This window comes from Terrapene carolina, unplaced genomic scaffold (assembly GCF_002925995.2).
Source record: "Terrapene carolina triunguis isolate 2854851 unplaced genomic scaffold, T_m_triunguis-2.0 Scaffold113, whole genome shotgun sequence".
Taxonomy (NCBI): domain Eukaryota; kingdom Metazoa; phylum Chordata; order Testudines; family Emydidae; genus Terrapene; species Terrapene triunguis.
Window position 1 is genome coordinate 10,791,413 of NW_020664464.1, and position 15,171 is coordinate 10,806,583.

The 15,171-nt window shown below is 39.4% G+C and overlaps 1 protein-coding gene across 1 annotated transcript; it reads left to right on the forward strand.

Moving 5' to 3' along the window:
* The first annotated feature begins 128 nt into the window (after positions 1-128).
* On the forward strand, positions 129-11,944 carry NMRK1 (nicotinamide riboside kinase 1). Its single transcript, XM_029911708.1, has 8 exons — positions 129-377; positions 1,966-2,026; positions 2,978-3,068; positions 4,080-4,128; positions 5,945-6,116; positions 6,223-6,294; positions 7,920-8,026; positions 11,856-11,944. Exons 2-8 carry the CDS (start codon positions 1,998-2,000, stop codon positions 11,942-11,944), a joined length of 609 nt encoding a protein of 202 aa, XP_029767568.1. The 5' UTR covers positions 129-377; positions 1,966-1,997.
* The last annotated feature ends 3,227 nt before the right edge of the window (positions 11,945-15,171 follow it).

Sequence of the window (15,171 nt, forward strand, 5' to 3'; positions counted from 1 at the left end):
AGGCAACCAATCTCCGCGCGCGTGGCCCCAGGCGGGCGGCTCCCCCTCCCCTCTCCGACCCTGGCGTGGGCCGGGCGCTTCCTGAGCGCTGGAGCTGGAGCCGGCCAATCCCGACGCTCAGTGGGACAGGACGGGGCGGGCCGAGCAGGCTGCTGCCTATCTCCGCGCGCAAGGGCTCCCGAGCGCTCGTCCTCCGGGGTACGATATAGCCTCTGTGCGGGGGGTGCGTACCCGCTGATGGGGCAGGGCTCCGCGGTGCGTCGGTCCGTGGCGGGGGGAGCGAGTGACCTGGCTTGATAATCGGTGCTTTCGCTGCATAGGCTTGCAGTGCAGTCCACCGGCCTGGGGAAGCGACGACAGAGGCCTCGGCAGCTCAGGTAACGTGGGTCGCCTTGGACCTGTTCATAGGGCCGCGGTGCCACCGATACACCCTAACATCGCATGAAATCCGAGCCACGGCTGCAGCAGCGCCGTTCACTTAGTTCAAATGCACTTGTTACGTATTTTGTAGGGCATATTTGCGCATACTGTCCTTATGCCAGTTAATGGAATCACGCACCGGCTAGTGACTGCTGCAGATGGACACTGCTGCCAAGTTGGCAGATAAAGTTGAAAAGTCCCTCGGAACCTTATTTTTCTGTGCATCTCCTCACACGTGTGTGTGTGTATGTGATTTGCCACTTCAAGTCATTTGTGCAAATGCTTTACATATACCAGTAGTTTGAAGTGGCATAATTAAAAATTGCAGCTGAAAAATTAAGAAATTCAAAATTAAAGTACTAATTCTGTACATCTGTGTTGGGAGGATTGGTGCCTTAATGTTTGGCATTGTAGGCTGCTCATGGTAAGCTTGATGATAACGTTACCATCTGCAATAAGATGGTATATTTGTAAATTTTTTATTTATCCAACTTCTGTTGGCGAAAGAGACAAGCGCTGAAGTTTACACAGAGCTCTACCTCGAAAATGTGTGTCTCACGAACAAAAGTTGGTCCAATAGAAGATACTACCTCACCAACCTTGTGTCTCTGTTATCCTGTGACCAACATGGCTACAATTACACTGCAAACAAAATATTTTACTACCCATTCTTGGTTTCCACTTTTCTTTATTTTTCACACATTCACAAATAAAGTTGCCTGCTTTATTTACTCTGGAATCCTTCCCTTAAATTGTGACTATATTTGATACAGACAGTGACATAAATTAATGAGTTCAAAGTTCTTCAGATGTGTAGATGGTATTTGACTTGTCAGCTAGTGTTTCTTTTTGAGTCAAAGCTTACCTGCACTGAAAAACCTTTATTGATCTTCATTATAAAATATTTGTCATTTGCTAAGGGCTTGTCTACAGTTAAAATGCTACAGTCCATGGCTGCATTACTGCAGTGCTTCTGTGTAGATAGGACCTCCTCCCGTTGGCATAAGTAATCCACTTTCCCAAGAAGTGGTAGCTAGGTTGATGGAATAATCCGGTCTGGGTGAACCCCCAAAGTGTCTCAGTGCCCAAGGAACACTTCTCAGTGTCCAAAAAAATCCTCCAAAAAATTGGAAAGACAAGATCTGAGATTCATGATACTGTAATGTTAAAAATAAATAAAAAATAAAAGCAGAAAAGGAAGTTCCCAGAAGAAACCTTGAAACAAAACAAGACACAAACTCATTTCTCCCCTCTTCCCTAGGTTACTTTTAAGGGCCCAATCTGCAAACACTTTACTATTGCGCTAAGTAGTCCTGTTTTCTGCAATGGGACTGCTCATGATAGTAAGAACTATGCTTGGTAGTAAGCAATTGCAGGGTTGGATCTTAAAGGAGCCCTCATGGTAAGACTGTGAAGACAGCTGAATAAAAGTGGTAAAGGTTGAAAAGCTTTAAAAGGCCTTTTGTGGTAATTGGTATTTTCCTGTGTAGCAGCTGATTTTGTCATTGTACAAACAGGTTTGTTCATTGTTTTTATTTTAAACAGTGGAAAGAAGGAAACTGGATAGAACACAAATTATGAAGGTGTTAGTCATTGGACTTGGAGGGTAAGTGCAAACAAGTACATTTTTGTTTTAACAGAGACTGAAAGATTGCCTCAGACTCCATATTGTGATCTAACAATCCCTGAGTGTGAATATAGCTGTCTTTTTTTTTTTTTAAAGTAATTAAAAACTTAAGCTTAATATTGTATTGTCAATTGTATTTAATTCAGGGGCGTAGCCACAGATGGGCTTGGATGGGCCGTTAGCATCCAGGCCCACCCAAATCTGAGCAGGGGTATAGTGCTGCCACAGTGCCATGGAGCATCACTCTGGCACCTGAAATCCAGGACGGAGCTATGCACCCACCCTTCAGAGCTCCCATAGCTCTGCCTTGCCATTTTCTGAGCTGCCCCATGCGTGTGCCCAGCTCGGCAGGTGAAGCCTTGTGTCTGGGGGTACCAGGGCTAGGAAAAGGGTGTGGCATTGGGGGAGAAGCTGAGCTAGCACAGTCTGTCATTGCCCATCCACCTGAAAGTCAGGGCCCACACAAATTTCCACTCCTACCTATGCCACTGGTTTAATTTTTTGATAACTTTTTCCACCCTCCACCATAGATTGACCCTTTCAGACATCAACTCTAGTTTTCCTCTTTTCCATTGTCATATAAGCTGACTAAAATGATTCATAGATTTCATAGATTCTAGGACTGGAAGGGACCTCGAGAGGTCATCGAGTCCAGTCCCCTGCCCGCATGGCAGGACCAAATACTGTCAAGTATGAGTTAAAAGATAAAATCATCGGACTGGAAGGGACCTCGAGGGCATCTAGTTCAGTCCCCTGCACTCATGGCAGGACTAAGTATTTTCCAAACAAATGTTAGGAAACTGCAAACAGTATTTAATATTCTGAATAAAATTAACTTTTTGTAATTGCCTTTTTGCTAGCGCACATTGCACTCCTATGTTATTCATTATTTTTGTCCTGACACATTGTTTATTCCATTTTCAAAGTCAGTGTGACAAATGGGGGGAAAACAACACTGGCAAAACGACTTAGGAAACAGCTTCCAAACTGCAGTATACTCTCTCAAGATGACTTCTTTAAGGTAACTGAGTTGTATGAAGTCGTTCCATCATAAAAGTAGACTTTAAATGTAGTTCCTGCAAGACTATATTATTTTTTCTTGATCTACCAGTATGTGACAATTTAAAATGAATCCTGTTCATAGAGTCAATATAAACTTATCTGGAAGAGAGGGAAATACAATTAAGAATGCTATAATAATGTTAAAGCTTTCAGTTGCCAAAAAAGATTAGGAACATGACCAACAGAATAATCATCGCACTGCATCCTCTGATATTATATTTAAAAGTTAGTAGAGAAACAGATGCATTTCAGGGAATGCTTCATGCTACTGCAATTCATATTATTTTTGCAGTTTATTTTTAACTCTAGATAGAAAACAACAAATAGAAACAAAATAACAACAAAAAATTAAATATTGTTGCTTGTTTTTTTCATATCTTAAAAAAATGCAAAAGCATAACTGTTTCTGTATCTATATGAGTGAGAAGGGCCTGTTCTTGTTCCTGATGTGGTTATTGTTCTCGAGTGAAACTGTAGTTTATTCAGAAGTTAATATTAAAATCCAGAGATGCTTGTGTTTATATAATATGTAATATATTATCAATATCAATTTCAGTAGATTAGTAAATAATTTTACTTGGATGGTACTATTTCAGGGGGATGAGGGAAAAAATGTATTTTATTTGAAGAGTAATTTTGGGGGACCGTAGTGATACATCAAGATTAAGTTGGGGCGGGCGAGGGCAACACTCCTGCTATGTTGCAATCCACTGTTTATGAAAAACACTGTGGATATTCTACCACTGTCTTCCCCTACTCTACATGCTTCTTTGGCTTCCTGTTTCTCCCCCTGCCCATGTTACATTTTCTGCTTCATATCCTAGCAACCTAAACCTTCCCCCTACGCCATTCACACTGGCCGTCCAACCTTCTACCCATCCCCACCATGAATACTACACAAGTGAATTCAGAGTAATAGGGTTACTATTGCCATTTGACCTGATAACTGCCTATTTTTTTTTCTCTCTAGCCAGAATCTGAAGTAGAGATAGATGAACATGGATTTAAGCAATATGATGGTTAGTAAATTGGGTATATTGCTTGTGAACATTATGTATTGAAATGTCAGCTGTAATTTATTAACTTTAGCTTCTGTTTCTTTTGGATCAGTGCAGTCATCAATAGGGACAGTGTTTTGCTTTGTTTTTTTAAAAAAAAATGGTTAGTGGGGTATGTCTAGCAAAAAAATAAAAAAACGTAATTCGATAGAGGATTTTTTCAGGATGTTGGTTTAACCGTCAGTTTTTTTAAAAGTTCATCATCATTATACTGGACCGTTTAATATAGCATACCTTTATTTGACTATTACACAATACCATTACTATGGAATAGCAATAATATTTTAACTTCCTGCATTTATCACTGATTTTTTATATCTGTCTGTTTTGCAAATTAGCTAGCCCATTCTGTTTCTCCAGAAACAGCTCTCACTTAGCAGAGGATATTATGAACATTTCTTCTGGTGACAGCATGTATCTAAAGTTCTGAGGAGGTGGGTCTCCAGACTGCTTCATCCAGTGCTTTCCTTTTCTAGAGTCTAGTTAAACAGACTGTCTGCAACAGACTGTATTCTCTCTATTCTTGGTCTTCTAAATTATGGTGCATGACACAGCCAACTGTCTGTTGCTTATAGTGAAACCTTGTCAATTTATTAACCTGTCAATATTAAGACTCTTCTGAACAGCATTAGTAATTGTGATTTAAACCTAATGCCAATTATGCCATTTTACAGTGTTAAATGTTTATTTTTGTTTGGTCATTTAGGGCCATATTCTGGCATTCTTACTCATTTTGGGTAGCCTCTTGCTTCACAAGTAGCCCCACTAACTTAATAGGGTTACTTGTGGAGTATGTTGTCAACATGAGTATCAGAATCTGGCCCATAACGAGCAATATTCACCTTAAAATCAAATAATTAAACTATAGATATTAATATCTTATTCTTGTTTGACAGTAACTTAGAGAAAACTGCATTCCAGAGGTGAAATTCTGACCCCCTTGAAGTGATTGGTAGTTATATTTTGATTCCAGGCCAGTAAAATGAAATTAGATGTAATACAGAAAGTTATCTATTAGCAAATAGTGAAATTTAATTTAAATAGTTGTCCCTTTTTCCCCCTTTGTAGAGTTGCACCTCATGACATGTCCTGGGAGGTTCTGAGCACTTCCTGTAACATCCTCAACTCCTGATGTGAAGTCACTGAGAATCCAGGCTGCTTAGCACCTCCCAGAATCAGATCCTAAATCAAGCAAGATCAGATCCAAGTTTCAACCTTTTTCTCATGCAAGAAGTCTCACTGAGTTCAGGACTGTACTACAGACCAAATGTGTTGCAAATTATAACTAAAAATGAGTCCAAATTGCAATTTGAGATCTGGATCTAAACTTTAAATTCTAGGCTAGCCATCAGGCCATCTCTAATTATAAACCTCCAGTTTAATATCCTGCAGCTGATCTAAGATTTCCTTTAATACCTGGCTATTTATAACATTAGCCTAAACCTTTAATTCTGTGTTTACTACCAACATTCATCAGCTATGTAACTTTCAGTTCAACTTTTGAACTTCACTCAGTTTGGACAATGAAACTAGATGAATCAGCTGGACATTCTGGTTCACATGCCCAAATTCAGTGCTGTTGTTTTAAGTTCCAGTAGTAAATGGGAATGTTAACATTTAAATTTCCATTTCTTTTAAATTAACCCTGCTTCTTTTACTTAACACCTACATTTAGATCTTAAACTATTTGACAGGGTTTCTGCTTAACTCAGAAATAATGCAAAAATTAAAAGCCAAAACAAAAACACATTAACTTAACCTTTTATGTCTTTTCTAGTTCTTGATGCCCTTTATATGGAGGAAATGGTGACAAGCATATACTCATGGATGAAAAACCCAACAGGCTCTTCTGTCTCAACAGCAGAATCAAAGAATACACCTGTCAATCTGAAAAGTACAGAAGAAGTTCACATTTTAATAGCTGAAGGTTTTCTTCTGTATAATTATGAGTAAGCAACGCTACCTTACAAATAACTTTAAAATGTCACGTTAATATAAACTGTGAATGGGGGCGTGAATAAGGAAACAAAATGACTAAACATGCTGTCATCTTAGGCCTCTTAATGAAGTATGGGATAGAAGATATTTTCTGACCATTCCATATGAAGAATGCAAGAGGAGACGGAGGTAATGTTTTAAAATTATTGCTCACTGCAGATCACCATGCCCTAGTACCCGTACGATAGAAAGGTTCCTGTATGTCAATGTGTTCTCACACATCTACCAACTGTAACAACTCAGAGCAGAGTCTGCTGACTCTCCTCAGTCCCTTCTTGTGATCTTGCTAGTGCTGAGGTAGTGAGCTTCGCCTTGTTACTATTCCATCCCTGAGGGTAGAGCCTTTGTGGTTCCCAGGGATGTTCAAACAGCATCTATAACCCTCAAATGTATAGATCCATCCCTTGTTTATTATTCATATTGTAGTTGTGCATGGGGACAAGAATCACTGTTCAGACTGCCAATGTACAGACACAAAGAAAAAAGCTCATTGCCCAAGGAACTTAAAATATAGGTTAATTACAATACAGTTGCACTTAAGCATTGTTTAAGAGGGGACAGAAACAAAGTGTTTACTCTTGCAGCTACAAGAAGCTGTGTCACCACAATGCTGTTCAGTGGCAGAGTTGACATGCATTTACATTGCGTATTATTTGAGTTAGATATTGGCCCCTTTCTGCCTTCAGTTACTGTTGCAAATCTGGAGTTACTGTTGCAAATCTGGTGTTGATGACTTTATTCTAGAATGACACAAGTGTAGCTAAGGTCAGAATCTGGTTCACTGATTGCAGAATTCCCATATTCATAATGGCCTATGTTTTGAAAAGTGACTAGTAGATTTTTGGTGCCTTTCTTTCTAGGAGCCCAATTTAAGAGACCTTAAAGGAGTTCAATCATCAAAAGGTGGATACTCAGCGCTTCTGAAAATCAGACCCTCTAAGGCAGTGGTTCTCAATCAGGGGTACGCAGAGGTCTTCCAGGAGGTACATCACCTCATCTAGAGATTTGCCTAGTTGTATAACAGACTACATAAAAAACACTAGTGAAGTCAGTACAAACTAAAATTTCATACAGACAATGACTTGTTTATACTGCTCTGTATACTATACGGTGAAATGTAAGTACAATATTTATATTCCAATTGATGTATTTTATAACGGTTAAAAAGAGAAAGTAAGCAATTTTTCAGTCATAGTGTGCTGTGACACTTTTTTATTGTTTTATGTCTGATTTTGTAAGCAAGTCCAAGTTGTCTTTAAGTGAGGTGAAATTTGGGGTATGCAAGACAAATCAGATTCCTGAGAGGAGGATAGTAGTAGGGAAAGGTTGAGAGCCAGTGCTCTAAGGTATTGCAAGTTGAGCAACCAAAATCGCTAGTCACTTCTCAGAACTTAGACCAATGTGAAAAATATTATCTGTGATAGCAATGTATTTTGGCTATTCTTATGTAACTTACTTATGCAATGAATTTTAATTATGATGCAACATCTGTTTCAATAAGACTCTGCTCCTATCCAGTTTTGTAGTTGAAATGATAGGCGGAAATAGGTGATTTGATGGAGGTCATGTGGGCAATATGCTAAATCCTGTTATAACTAAGGAGTCTCCTGTGCTGTGACCAGCAGATACACAGCCTCCCTCTCTTACTATTTTGGATAGATATTCTTACTAAATAAACAATGAAGGGTATATGAGTGCACACCAGGAAAAAAAATGTAAAACTTGCACAGGAAAGCAAATCTGTTTTTCTGTAGTACCAGAGTTTATCAACCGGCAGATCCACCAGGATACTTCGATGGACACGTATGGCCTATGTATCTGAAACATAAAAGGGAAATGGAAGAAAATAAAAATAATATCGGTATGGTATACATAATCTTTAAATATATAAAAATTATTAAAAGTAGTGAGTTTTGCAAATCAGTCTATTTTTCCAGAATTTTTTTGGCATTTATGGAGCAGTGTTAGATGCATTTATTGTCTGCTCATAGATAAGTGATCTTCATGCAAGAAAAGCTTGTAGAGATTACCCACATTTGTGAGTTATAGGAATAAACAAAAATGTATTGGTCACTTTCACTAGTGATTCCTAAACTCCATGTGACAAACCAGTTTGTGTGTGGTTAACTAGAAAAATTCTGGGGAGTTATATGGCTCATTGGGTTGATGCATTAGAATGTGGTTTACAATCCTGATTTAGATCTTAGATGGAATAAGTTTTTAATAGATTCCTCCAAGTTGTACACATTGCTAAGGCACTACACAGTCTGACATGAGACATGTCAGGATTTTGGGTGCTTTGGTGGAGCTATGTAGGGAAGTTTGCATAATGCCAAACTAATAATGCTGTTAGAGCCTGATCCTGCAACATGTAGAGCACTTCCTGCAAGGCGATGGGCATTGAGCACCTTCAGCTTGTTTTGAATGGCAGTTAGACATGCTCAACACTGTTCATGATCAGGCGTTAAATTCTTTTATTGATCAATATCATACTAAAGATTTATATTTATCGAAAAGGTTAATGGTGAAATTCACCCCCGTGGCAAGAGAGAGTGCAAGGCCCTGTGTATCGGGTGTATATAGAGCCTCTTACAGGCTCTCTACTTCGATGAACTGTGCCAAAATAAATGTGTGAATTAGCTGAAGCAGATGTTTCAAAATCAGTGGGCATGTGAGAGATGGGATGGGGGAGGGAATAGAAACTGCCTTTAAAAAAAAAAAAAAAAAAAAAAAAAGCCTTGAAGGATCATCTCAGAAATAGTTGTTCCTTTGGGTCACTTTCAAATGGATTATGCTGGAATTATGGGACACATAGTCATACATAATCTTTAGTTGGGGCCCTGTTAGAAGTAACCCCTCCTGACACTGATTTACAGATAAAATCATAGAACTGGAAGGGACCTCGAAAGGTAATCTAATCCAGTCCCCTGCACTTGTGGCAGGACTAAGTATTATCTAGACCATTCCTGACAGGTGTTTGTCTAACCTGCTCTTAAAAATCTCCAATGATGGAGACTCCACAACCTCCCTAGGCAATTTATTCCGGTGCTTAACCACCCTGACAGTTAGGAAGTTTTTCCTAATGTCCAACCTAAACCTCCCTTGCTGCAATTTAAGCCCATTGCTTCTTGTCTGATCCTCAGAGGTTAAGAACAACAATTTTTCTTCCTCCTCCTTGTAACAACCTTTTACATACTTGAAAACTGTTATGTCCCCTCTGTCTTCTCTTTTCCAGACTAAACAAACCCAATTTTTTCAGTCTTCTCTCATAGGTCATGTTTTCTAGACCTTTAATCATTTTTGTTGCTGTTCTGTGGATCTCTCCAATTTGTCCACATCCTTCCTGAAATGTGGTGCCCAGAACTGGACACAGTACTCCAGTTGAGACCTAATCAGCACAGAGTAGAGCGGAAGAATTACTTCTTGTGTCTTGCTTACAATACTCTCGCTAATACATCCCAGAATAATGTTTGCTTTTTTTGCAACAGCATTACATTGTTGACTCATATTTAGCTTGTGGTCCACGATGACCCCCAGATCCCTTTCCACAATACTCCTTCCTAAGCAGTCATTTCCCATTTTGTATGTGTGTAACTGATTGTTCCTTCCTAAAAGGAGTACTTTGCATTTGTCCATATTGAATTTCATCCTATTTACTTCAGACCATTTCTCCAGTTTGTTCAGATCATTTTGAATTTTAATCCTATCCTCCAAAGCACTTGCAACCCCTCCCAGCTTGGTATCGTCCGCAAATTTTATAAGTGTACTCTCTACACAATTATCTAAATTATGATGAAGATATTGAACAGAACCGGACCCAGAACTGATCCTTGAGGGACCCCATTTGTTATGCCCTTCCGGCATGACTGTGTACCATTGATAACTACTCTCTGGGAATGGTTTATTCCATTTTATTGCATCAAAGTATCTTTTTGCTTTTTTATTTAAAAAAGACAACAAAACTGGCTAGCTGTTATATTTGTTAAAGCTTGTTGTTTAAAAGTGGGGAAAAAAAACTTTTACTCTGTCTGTCGTATCGTTTTTTAACCCTTGGAGAATCTGCTTTCTTGTGTTCCTTTTTGGGAGTGCTGCTCTTTTCTCTTGAATGAGAGGCTGAATTATGGGACTTGGGTTTTTTTTTGTTTTTTAACTATGAAACTGAGTAGAAACCTATATCTTGTGCCCAGGGAGACTGCTTCCCCACTCTGTAGTTAGGAGATGCTGGACTATTTCCAGAAATCTGGATCTTTTATGGAAAACAGAAGAGGAGAATGAATGTAGGGTTCCAGAAAATGGAAGAATTTATTAAATAACCACCTGCAACATGTGTTCTTACTCAGCAATCTGAGAAAAAATCTGTTTGAAATGAAGCTAGTGGTGCCCAAAGCCCTGATAATTTAGGAACCCTGTGTGTACGATATTGTCCCCAGCAATCCCAGCCTTTCATTGTTGATCCTCTTGCCCTCTTAACGCTATGCTGAGGAATTGCCTAGCATTGTACTGGCTGAAGTGGGAGTGTTTCTTGTTCCTCAGAGGGTTCTCATCCATATACTGTCCAGAACAAACCCTGCTTAGTGTGAAATTTGACATGTTCAGATAACAGAGGGCTGCAGAAGGATGCTGAGAGACTCAAATCAGCATTCTCAAAATCTTTCAAATATTCTGTCTGGTGAAGATTTTATTATTATTATTTTTTTAATGACAGAATAAATGTCAGTCCTGCAAAAAGGAACAATGAAGGAGCCATATCCAACTTTTTCCTCCAGTCAGATCTACATTAGAATTTTTTTTGCTGGGATAGCAATGTCAGTTGGGAGTGTGACTTGGTTTTTCTTTTTGCAGTGTTTCTATACACTGGGGCTTTTGCAGGTAGACTATTATATTGACATAAGTGTTTTTGCTGGGATAAGCACTTTTTTGCCAGTTTAATAGGGTGCGTCCACACTAAGAGGATCTGCCAATATATCTATACTTTTCTAATATAGACCTGGACTTCATCAACCAATCCATATTTATAGTTGGGTAGGGAAAACAGTTTTGTCGTGTTTGTCATTATTTCCTTTAGGGATGGGGAAAGTAATAAAAGAGCATGCATAGCACAAAGAATCTGTCTTTGCCCCGCTCAAATACATAAATAAAGTAAGTATATAATATATATTTTTAACCTAAACAACCAGGAGTATTAGAGATTACAGCACGTTCATCATCGTATCCTCTTCCCATTAGGAGAGTTATTACAACCTAGCTGGAGGTCCTAAAGATTACATACATAGTGGGCCACAGAAGAATATTAATTTGCATTAACTCTCCACTTTCTGGTTGGCTGTACAAGTTCTGGCAGTAATGGTTTCCAACCTCCTTCACCGAGGGGCTTTCCCTTACAGGGGAAAATTTCTGCTGAATTTCTCAGCTTACCATAGAACTAAGATTTCTGTCCTTTTGGGACATGTATGGACTATGTATTTTTTTTTAAAAAAGAATCTGGTATTTTTGGGTGGATCGATCCCCTATTTATGGACTTCTATTTAAGTGATATTGGGAGAGGAAAGGAAGTATTCTTGATTTCTATTGTGATAGCACCTACAGACGCCATTTGGGATTTTGCTGGGTCCTATACAAATTTATAGGAAGTTATAGTTTAATTTAATTAGTAATATTGTGACCAACTTTTCTCTCCCCTTCTTTCTCAGTTTATTTGGATGGAACAAAATCTGAGGAAGACCTCTTTTCATATGTTTATAATGATATAGTACGGGAGCTAGAAACATGGAAAAAGTAAGTCATCTTATGGAAATTGGAACAGGATAAGGGAACTCATTAACAAAAATCTATGCCAATATTAAAGGATAATGTAAATACCTAGCATTTGACGTCCTGTGTTACAAACTCTTATGTTTTGTCTAAATAGGAAGCAAAAAGCTAAAAAAATAGAAGGGTAGCTGTGGTCTGAACCTTAGATCTAAAACACTTGGACTCTCTGGAACCATAGATTCCAAGTACACAAGTATTTGCTTAGCCCTTCATCCTTCTGTGGTATGCCAATAGAGCAGGGGTGGGCAAACTTTTTGGCCTGAGGGCCACATAGGGGAATAGAAATTGTATGGCGGGCCATGAATGCTCACAAAATTGGGGTTGGGGTGTGGGCTCTGGGGTGGGGCTGGGGATGAGGAATTTGGGGTGTAGGAGGGTGCTCTGGGCTTGGACCGAGGGGTTTGGAGAGCAGGAGGAGGATCAGGGCTGGGGAAGGGGTTTGGGGCATGGGGAGAGGCTCAGGGGTGCAGGCTCCGAGCAGCGCTTACCTCAAGTGGCTCCCAGAAGCAGTGGCATGTCCCTTTTCTGGCTCCTACGCAGAGGCGCGGCTAGGAGGCTCTGCATGCTACCCCATCCAGAGGCACTGCCCCTGCAGCTCCAATTGGAGCGCCGGAGGGGGCCATTGGAGCACATAGGAGCCGGAGTGGGGCCATGCAATGGCTTTTGGGAGCTGCGTGGTGCAGCCCCCGACCCAGCGCCCCGGCCGGAGTGCCAGAGCAGGGCCGAGCCATGTGCTGTGGCCCCGACCCAGCGCGCCAGAGCAGGGCTGAGTGGTGTGCTGCGGCCCCTGACACGGGGCTGAGCCGTGTGCTGCGGCCTGAGACCCAGCGGCCCAGACCCCATTCCCCAGCGGGAACTCGTGGGCAATCTGGCCCATGGGCTGTAGTTTGTCCACCCCTGCAATAGAATATACTAATCACTTACTATGGGTGGGCTTTAAAGTAAAACTTTAAAAACTGAACTCATGTTGGTGCTGCTTGGTCAGCGAAGACCTTATGGCACTCTGTTTAAGCTGGATTTTGACCAGGTTCTTTGACCCCACTGAAAGGCTGAGTTATTTTATCATTTTAGATCTCCTCTCTGCTCTCTCTTGTTGGTGCTTGCATGTTAGGAATAACCTTTTTACAGTGTTCCCCCAGATTCTCAAACATCTGCTTTTCCTAAGTGGAGCAATTAGGCCTGTGCATTTATTCATTAGAGAGAATAGGAAGGCTCTCGAATAATGATTTAAATATTGAAGAACCAGAACATTTAATAAATCTGGTTTTCCTAATCCCCTATTCCACACTATTTGGTTTGCAGTTTGGGGTGATTGTCTTCTCTCTACTGAATTCTCACAGTCATTAGAGGGAATTTTAGTTAACTCACCTTTTGTTTATTTAGATTAGGAAGCATACACACAGCTCTTCTTTTTTTTTTTCTTTTAAATTAAGCAGTAGTTAAATGAGTTGCAGCAGTAAGCTAACTGGAGTCTGTCAAAGAATATGTCCACTGGTTCTTAAAAAGAACTCTAGTGGAAGAATCAGTACATATTTATCTGAAAGAAAAAGCAAAGCTTGTGTCTTAATAGTTGATCCCACAAGTCTGGTCTTCCTACTGTGTATAACAGTGGCTCTCAAACTTTTTTACTGGTGACCCCTTTCACATAGCAAACCTCTGAGTGCAACCCCCCCTTATAAATTTAAAACACTTTTTTTATATATTTAATACCATTATACATGCTGGAGGCCAAGCGGGGTTTGGGGTGGAGGTTGACACCTCGCAACCCCCCATGTAATAACCTCACGACCCCCTGAGGGGTCCTGACCCCCAGTTTGAGAACCCCTGGTGTATAACATGTGCCATGCTTTTACTACCTCTTTGATACTAATGCAGTGTAGTGAATGTATAGATCTCGCTGGTCAGTCTATACATTTATTTTGTAACTCAAAATCCATTACAATTTGAATTTTAAATTAAATTTTGAAATACATCACTACATGATCTAGATAACTGGGTACAGAGTTGTGGCTGATCTTTACTATTAAAAATATATATAAAACAAGAGAGAGGGGGAATGAGGTAGCAAAACCCCAGCCAAACAAAACTCCTGGTTATGGTTTGTGCCAATACATAGCATTCATAAAAGGCATGCAGAGAAAGTCATCATAAATACCAGCTATTCACAGTGAAGCAGGTTAACATTAATTGAAAAATAAAAATTAAATGGAAAAATAATTAAAAATACAGTCAATGATATTGTGTATATGTGCCATATCCTCATGAATGAGAGAGATGTTTAGTATCTTAATGTAGATTATATACAAACTAAATGTAAACACTTGTTTTACAACTGCTTCAGATCTGGAACAGATAGATCAATTGCTGGATAACTTTGCAGAGTTAAGAGAGATATCTGAAAGTTTTTGAGAGAAAGTGGTAACATATTACTTTGAGCAAAAATATTGAGGTTTGACAAGATTTGAGCATACAGGGAAAGAATAACATATTTTGAGATTCAGGCAGGTGACAAGAATTGTGATAGACATATAGTAGATGCCATCTAATATCTGTGAACTGATATCTTTACTTTTATTTGTTTAAGGTGAGCAGGTCACAGCAAAACCATGTGAGAAGTTGGAATTCTTTCCAGTATGGATTCAGGGGCAATTTTATGGTGTCTGGATGGATCACTTTGCCAATCTATTGTATGTACATCAGTAACACCAGTTTATACAAATCCATATTGTACTGTAGTGACTGCTATTTCTGTTAGACTTATAATATTGATGAACAGTATAGGTCATCCAGTAGACTAGTGCAGTATTTTTAAAGTGATAGCCTTGCTCAGAGTGGCATCTGTAACCCTGTGACAAACTTTAAACCTGATTTAATATTTAATCCTGTAATATAAGGAATTTGAAAATTACTTTAATGTATGGAAATATAGCCCTGGATATTTCATAAATATACTTTCATAGGTATACGCTATGTGCACAATTTTATATGCAAGTAAAATATTTTTGGAATTGAAAATCACAAATGCAAAGTGATTGCACGTCAGTAATATAGGGAAAAATAGAAGTAATAGCTCATAAAATATTAAATATGAGTATTAAATGACATGATGTGGTTAAAGAGGCAAAAGCCATTTTGGGAGTATGTAAATAGAGGTATTGCACTTGAGACCAGAAACAGAATTCTTCCTTTTTCACA

Bases quoted from the DNA above. Each gene is read 5' to 3' on its own strand.
- NMRK1 (XM_029911708.1), top strand. From the start codon at position 1,998: ATGAAGGTGTTAGTCATTGGACTTGGAGG. The intron at 3,069-4,079 runs GTAACTGAGTTG...TTTTCTCTCTAG, and splicing joins CTCAAGATGACTTCTTTAAG to CCAGAATCTGAAGTAGAGAT. The intron at 4,129-5,944 runs GTTAGTAAATTG...TGTCTTTTCTAG, and splicing joins TGGATTTAAGCAATATGATG to TTCTTGATGCCCTTTATATG.